The 8,628-nt window shown below is 30.5% G+C and overlaps 1 protein-coding gene across 1 annotated transcript; it reads left to right on the forward strand.

Moving 5' to 3' along the window:
* Nucleotides 1-203: 203 nt before the first annotated feature.
* Nucleotides 204-8,386, forward strand: LOC126885345 (thyrotroph embryonic factor-like). The gene is made up of 2 exons (XM_050651902.1): nt 204-294; nt 7,733-8,386. The coding sequence occupies exons 1-2, from the start codon at nt 262-264 to the stop codon at nt 8,384-8,386; spliced, it is 687 nt and encodes a 228-aa protein (XP_050507859.1). The 5' UTR covers nt 204-261.
* Nucleotides 8,387-8,628: the final 242 nt, after the last annotated feature.

Consider the following 8,628-nt stretch of genomic DNA (forward strand, 5'->3'; position numbering starts at 1 on the left):
GAGTATCTTCTAGTTACTTAATTACCAAATGTGAGATAATATCATAATCGGCGATTAGTAGACTAGAATAAGGAAAACAAGTATGTTTTTTAATTATGCTTATTTGATAAATTACCGAAAATAAAATAAACTAATTAATAATTACTTAAAAGACGTTAACAGCTATTTAAGAATAGCTTGTTGATTAGCTTTTCATAGTTCCAGTGTCAAGCTATCACCAAACACGTTCGATTGACTAGGTTTAATTTTTGTTATTACGTCATGATGGACTTTTATTTAGAACGTACTAGAATGGTGAGTTTTGATACTTTTTCTACTCTTTTGCTTAAAAAATACATAGAATGTATTTCCAAATTTTAAACTCACTTTTGCGACATTTTTTTTTTAATTTACTTTGACTTAAAATTTTCACAATTTTATTTTCATAACGACTTCCGCTCTGAAAGTCGAACCGTATAGTTTCAACTATATGTATAATTGTAGCTAATTATTATTATTATATTAGATTCAAAGGTAATATGCGTATTAAAATAGATTGACAATAATATTATCTTCATTATCAGTATCTTAATAATAGTCTAGACGCCAAACAGAGGTCACCGTGTCCTTTTCAATTCTAATGGACAAACTTAACGGTTTCATATGGATTTTTGCACAATTTAATTGTTTATAAATTGTTTATAAGGCTCTGGTTCATAAACTAAAAGAGATAAAAACGAATGTTTCAAATAAAATTTGTTCGTTTATAAAAAACGAAGAAAAAAACGTTTGCTAAACTTAAATCCAACAATTAAAACTCAAGATATTGTAAAATTAGTGCACAATGCAAATTGCAAATTACAAAATAAGTATTTTTCGAAGCTTTATCGATCATAACTTTGCTTCTACGCATGAAAATGAGCCTTAGAAGATTTCTTTTTAAAGCTTAATGAATAGGCTTCCAAACAAAGTTTGTTACATTACTTTATATTTCTTTGTTTTAAAGTTATACCCGTTTGCAGTTATAATTTTCTTAAAAAAACTGTACATTAATTTGTTTATGAGGGTTTCAAGCAATTTTGAGCTATAAAAATTTATACTTTAATTAACAATAATGATAGAAGAACTCAAAAGGAACATTTTGAGCTTAAGGAAATGTTCGTAAGTTTATTTTTGGCCAAGATATCGATATCTTAATAGCGCGCTCTGAGGCGCAAGATCGGCTCACATCGTAAAGGTTCACGCGCTAACTTCTCGATGCAAATTATAATTTCTATGTATATACCTATACGTTATCTTCATTTTTCATTCTTGAAGATCCTAGTAAGATTTTAGCAAATAATTCTTATAATTAAATCATCATACTGTACCTCGTACCCCCTGTCATTATATTTACTATGTCTTTTATTTTTTTATTAAATGAGAAAAAAACATTAAAAACTAGTATTTCAGAAATATAACTAAAAAGTAAGTTGATATTATTTATTAATACTATTTTTACAAACATTTTCTTTCATGCATCTGCATCGAGATATACAGGGAATCTCAGCTTTTTACATCTGCATAAGTTCTTAGAGCAATTTTTACAGTTACATGGTGGTACTAAGCCTGTCCTTGTAGGCAGTAAAACCAAAACTTTCTGGGGCTTCAGAGTCTAATTATCTATTATGATATCCATATAAAGTGTATCTAGTTCTTCTGCAGCATCATCAAGGCACGTCAATAATTGTGTGTATGCCGCCACAACATAAATGCTTGTTTTATGCAATGATGATGCTGCAAAAGAACTCTATCCATTTTTATATGTAGGGGTGTAGGGGTTGTGTTATAGAGTAGTCGCGGAAGAAGACGCATCTCCTGGTTATACAATTTGAGAGCTTGGTTTAATTGCACTTCTGCCGATCTCTTTAGAGCAGCGGTATCGAAAGTGCGAATTGCCGTGATGGTTGCCAACCTTCTTAGAGGAGATGGCACATGAAGAAGAAAATAGTTGTTCCATTTTATCTTTGCCATGCGTCATGATTCATTTTCAAACAAATTAAATCAAAACATAAAGTAAAAACGTACGTCTATGTGTATAGTATATTATAGTATACAGTATACACAATGTATATACACATCGACGTATGTTTTCGTTTATGTTTTGACTTAATTTGTTTGAAAATTAATCGTGACACATAGGCAAAGATAAAATGGAGCAACTATATCACATATTGGCTCATTTGCATGCGTAGAAGCCGTGCTACGATTGATAAAGCGTCGAAAAATATTTACTTGACTGTGAGCCGATTTTGCGCCTCATAGCGCGTCATTAAAATATCGATATCTTGACCAATAATTAACTTACAAACATTTTATAAGCTTAAATTGGTCCTTTTGAGTTCTTCTATCATTATTGTTAATTAAAGTATAAATTTTTACAGCTCAAACTTATAGTCCTGTCGCCAGGGGGGTACAACGGCCTCGTTAATTCAGATGGACTTACTCAAGTTTTTTTTATGTATTTTGACCCGTAGAACACGAATTTTTTGGGTAACAGTTGATCCGGATGTCGATAAGATTGTTATAGACCAAGAACTTGAGGAATCAAATAACAGCGATTTTTGGCAAAATAAAACAATATTTTGTATTTTTTGGGCCATTTTAAGTAAAAAATATTTCTACAAGTTTTTTCGTAGGATGCACAGTTTTCGAGATAAACGCGGTTGAACTTTAAAAAAATCGAAAAATTGCAATTTTTGAACCCGAATAACTTTTGATTAAAAAATAAAATAGCAAGTCTGCTTACCGCATTTGAAAGTTTAAGTCAAATTATATCGGTTTTGATTATTTGCATTGGTAAAAATTTATTTTTTTATTGTTTAACAAAGCTATAAACACGTACGGTTTCCCGTGCTTTTACATGCGTTTTAACGCATGTAACGTAGAAATAGTCTTGATTGCACTAGTACCTATTCTACCTATTCGTTCGATTTTAAATGAGAAATCATAGAAACATCACTCACGCACTAGTTGTTTGTAGCTTTGTTTAACAATAACACAATAAATTTTTAGCAATGCAAATAATCAAAACCGACATAATATGACTTGAACTTTCAAAGGCGCTAAGCAGAATTGCTATTTTATTTTTTAATCAAAAGTTATTCGAGTTTAAAAATTGCAGTTTTTCGATTTTTTGAAAGTTCAACCGCGTTTATCTCGAAAACTGTGCATCCTACTAAAAAACTTGTAGAAATATTTTTTGCTTAAAATGACCCAAAAAATACAAAATATTGTATTGTTTTGCCAAAAATCGCTGTTATTTGATTCCTCAAGTTCTTGGTCTATAACAATCTTATCGACATCCGGATCAACTGTTACCCAAAAAATTCGTGTTCTACGGGTCAAAATACATAAAAAAAACTTGGTTAAGTCCATCTGAATTAACGAGGCCGTTGTACCCCCCCTGGCGACAGGACTATTACTTGAAACCCTTATAAACAAATTAATGTACAATTTTTTTAAGAAAATTATAACTTCAAATGGGTATAACTTTAAAAGAAATGAAGATAAAGTATTACAGTAAACTTTGTTTGGAATACTATTAATAAAGCTTTAAAATGAAATCTTCTAAGGCTCATTTGCATGCGTAGAAGCTGAGATACGATAGATAAAGCTTCGAAATATACTTATTTTGAAATTTGCAATTTGCATTGTCCGCTAATTTTACAATATCTTAAGTTGTAATTGCTGTATTTAAGTTTAGTAAACGTTTTTGCCTTCGTTTTTTATTAACGAACAAGTTTTATTTGAAAAATTATTTTTTATCTCTTTTAGTTTATGCGCCAGAGCCTTATAAACAATTTATAAACAATTAAATTGTTTATAACAATTTTTGACCACTCGGATCGAAATCGACCCTCGAAATTCGTAATCAGCAGCCAAAAATTCATAAGAAACCGTTGAGTTTGTCCATCAGAATTGAAAAGGACACGGTGACCCCTCTGGCGCCTAGACTATAATCCGAAACTTTTATAATTTTTGCTTTAATCCTTCCAAGTATTGACATTTGACATATATTTAAATTTGAAAAATACTTGTCTGTACTCCTTTTGAAAATTATTGATAGCACAGTTTTATGATACAGCTCATACACATTTTATGTTGTATTATGTTTGTGGGTGGTTCACCTTATTCGCCTCGGTCTCTGTACGGAAAACCACTTGATATTTTAAAAAAATTCTTCACAGAAATATACAGGGCCTTTAATACTACAACCTAAAAATAATGTGAATTATACAGGGTGCTCCAAAAAAAGAGTGGTATATCAAAGTTATATTTTTTCTTATGGAATGCACTATATCTGATGACATTACTGAATTGATCTTAAAAAATAAGCTATACTTTTATAAGGGTTCCCTATACCTAAATACAGGGTGTTTTGATTTATTTCGATTTTTATGAAAATGTAAGGTTTTAGAAAAAAATAAATATCTACGAATCTACGAATCAGTAACAAATTCCTTCTTGGATCTTAATAATAGACTATTTAGCATACTTAAACAGATGCTTGCTGCAATAAAATTTCTTACAGGGTGGTCAAAATATGAGATTGTTCTATTCACAAATTCAAGCTGTAATAACTTACTTATTTTAAATAGAACACCCTGTATCTTACTAGTGTATCGCGTAGAAAATTTACTTAGCTTTCAATTTATATTAGGGTTTCCTATACCTATCTTTTACAGGGTGGTCAAAATATTAGATTGTTCTATTAACAAATTCAAGCTGTAATAACTTACTTATTTTAAATGGAACACCCTGTATCTTACTAATCTATCGCGTATAAAATTTACTTTGCTTTCAATTCTTATTAGGGTTACCTATGCCTATCTCCCTTCATTTTTGAAATATTTAAAGATTTCCTAATTTGTAAGCTTTAAAAATTAGAATTAAGTACCTATCTCGTGGTTATGTACAACACATCACCAACACCGGCAATATACTTAAATATCTTAGTCAAGATACTTTCGTTAATAAAATTCATATTGTTATCATTTAATCACACAGAGTGTTCTTATTTTAAATGATATACTCGATATTCTATTCTTGATAATGGAAGATATTTAAAATCTCTTCAATTCCATGTAAACATTCTCAATACACATGTTATTCTGTAAATACCCATTTTTACATATATTTGTACAATAGACTCGTTTTCGTCAAAGTAGCGATTATATTTAATTGTCTGTAATTGCGATTCAAAGATTCAAACAAAAAAGTGGTGTTCTTAAATTTATTTAATAACCATTGGTTTAAGATATGGAAAATACTTATACGGAATGAAATATAATTTAAGTATCTTCCAGAATACGACATCTAATATAGGGTATGCAGTTTGATATAAACATATTATTCAATGTCACATGTAGGCCAAAATCAACTAAAATAATACAACACTCTGTGTGATTACATGATAATAATGAAAATTTTATTATTGACAGTATCATGTCTAAGTATATTGCCGGTGTTGGTGATGTGTTGTACATAATATGTAACCACGACATATTAACTTAATTCTAATTTTTAAAGCTTGCAAATTAGGAAATCTTTAAATATTGAACAAATGAAGGGAGATAGGTATAGGAAACCCTAATAAGAATTGAAAGCTAAATAAATTGTCTATGCGATAGGCTAGTAAGATACAGGGTGTTCTATTTAAAATAAGTAAGTTATTGCAGCTTGAATTTGTTAATAGAACAATCTAATATTTTGACCACCCTGTAAAAAGATAGGTGTAGGAAACCCAATACAAATTGAAAGATAAGTATATTTTCTACGCGATAGACTAGTAAGATACAGGATGTTCCATTTAAATTAAGTAAGTTATTACAGCTTGAATTTGTTAATAGAACAATCTAATATTTTGACCACCCTGTAAGAAATTTTGTTGCAGTAAGCATCTGTTTAAGTATGCTAAATAGTCTATTAGTAAGATCCAAGAAGGAATTTGTTACTGATTCTTAGATTCGTAGATATTTATTTTTTTCTAAAACCTTACATTTTCATAAAAATCGAAATAAATCAAAACACCCTGTATTTAGGTATAGGGAACCCTTATAAAAGTATAGCTTATTTTTTAAGGTCAATTCAGTAATTCCATCAGATATAGGGCACTCCATAAGAAAAAATATAACTTTGATTTACCACTCTTTTTTGGAGCACCCTGTATAATTCACATTATTTTTAGATTGTAGTAATAATGGCCCTGTATATTACTGTGAAGAAATTTTTTTAAAATATCAAGTGATTTTCCGTACAGACACCGAGGCGAATAAGATGAACCACCCTGTATATGTAAATGAGCTGTGTCATAAAAATTGTGCTATCAATAATTTTCAAACATAGAATAGCTGTTAGCTGTGTCTTCTTGCATTTCCCTATAATATTTGTTATTATCCAACCATCTAGCCAGTTAAATATGTTGTATTAGAGCAGTTCTTGTAATTGAAATCTTTTATTTCTGTTTGTCTTCAATGGATTTTCCACTAGTCGTTAATAATACTTAGAAATACAGGTTTTTTTATTGAATATTTTCAATTTTATCAGATTCTGTTTACCTCATCCATTTGCTAAACCACACATCTTACTTTAACAAATTTCTGTAAGTATATATACAGCAAATAATATCTTATTTGGTAATTATTGTGTCACTCAAAAAATTTCTAGATTTTTGTGTGAATCTGGTAGCACTATTTCAAAATGGTGACCGCTCAACATGTCAATTTGTTTTTCCTAGATTTGGAAAGATCAAATATATATCCCTTTGTTTTATTATAATATCAAATATATTCTTAATTTAAAGCTGGTGCTCTGACTGGTATCTTTACGTGTTGATCTTGTTAAGCAGGGCGCCTTTTTATAGTGTTTTCTTCTTCTTCTTCTTCTTCTTCTACTTCTTCTTCTTCTTCTTCTTCTTCTTCTTCTTCTTCTTCTTCTAGTTCCATGACATTATCGATGGATATTGTGTTCCCATGGCTACCATATTCCCTATGTTGACTTCATTTAGTGCAGGTCTAAATAATGATATAGTCGATTTTCTGTACCATTATCTTTGATTTTTCAGTTATGATGGAACAAGTTTACATTGGATCTTTCCCTCAATGATCAGATGCAAAAGTTTATATATTTTTCAAGGTGTCTGATTATATGGCCGAAATATTCCAGTATGCGTCTCTTTATTATCTTGACCAGAATTGAGTGTTCTTTACTAATTTGAATATTATTATGAACATCTGACTCTTATATTTGTATATGTCTCTTATACAAGAAGTCTCCTAAAAAACTAAGTCTAATAAACTGATCTTGGCATGGTATTGTCACTATTCTTCTTCTTTGTATAGGCCGTCCCGTATGGTTCATTATGAAATAAACATTGTCAGTCTAAGACCATGTCTAAGACTGTCTTGTCAATTTTTTTTTCATAGCCAACTACCTGCCTATATTTCATTAATAAATATAAAAATTCAACAAAATCACGTTATCCTTTAAACGTAGGTACTTATCTTTTTGGATAATAGAGACCTCGAGATGATTTTTTTCAAATCAACGGTTCAAAAGAAAAATAGCTGATACATACTCTCGTTGAAAGAATAACTTTTGTTTTTATGAACTAAAGCTTTTATTGCTCACATACAAGAAAGTAAGAGCAAAAATGGATCTAATATTTTTTATTCTATCTTGTAAAATATCTAATGTTTTTATTTTGTTACAGATGGAGCACCATACCGTCCTCCCACACAACCAGTTATCAGTATTTTACCCAATGCGGCAACACAATCCAGGCGACGACTTTCTAGAAAACCCGGCAGTCCTCGATCTATGTGTCAGAAAACGACCTTTGTCTCCAAATTACCCTTATGACTACAAACGAGCCCGGAGCTACAGTGAAGTCAGCTGCTACAGTCCAAAGTCAGACGTGTCAGATGTATCCAGTACCGAACATAGAGATACACAAGTATCTTCACCGAAAATTAAGTGTAGTAGACCTTTCAAAGCTTACACAAAAGATCCGATGTCAATGCCAATATTATCCACCACTCCAAATATGTTAGGTAAAGATTCCTCAGAAGCTTACGCTGAATTTAGAGAAAAAATCTTATCCAGAGCCCAAGCGAACCATAACGGTACAAATAAAAATATGAGACGAACTCAAACCACAAATATCCAAAATTCAGATCCTACCTATTGGGAAAAACGGAAAAAGAACAATGAGGCCGCAAAACGGTCTAGAGATGCAAGAAGAGCGAAAGAAGACGAAATCGCCATCAGGTGTGCTTTTCTCGAGCAAGAAAACATCCAGTTGAAATTTAGTTTAGCAGCATTAGAAAATGAAAGGGAACGATTACAGAGCATTTTGTACCACTGAAAGGTCTTTCACAAACCGAAACCTCTTTTGGATACTTTCTTTTTATAACTACCCTGGGTACAGGTACAAATAAAATAAAAGAGAATTAGATTATGTTTTTGATGTGATTTTTTTGATCGATTGTTTTTTATTTTTGTATTATAGAATATAAGATTATTTATTTTGAATTGTACATAGTAGGAAATTACTAAATTATTAAAACATGAAAAACGAATTTTTTTGTTTTATTGTAAATAACTAAT

The sequence above is a fragment of the Diabrotica virgifera genome, chromosome 5 (genome assembly GCF_917563875.1).
Source record: "Diabrotica virgifera virgifera chromosome 5, PGI_DIABVI_V3a".
NCBI classification, from domain to species: Eukaryota; Metazoa; Arthropoda; class Insecta; order Coleoptera; family Chrysomelidae; genus Diabrotica; species Diabrotica virgifera.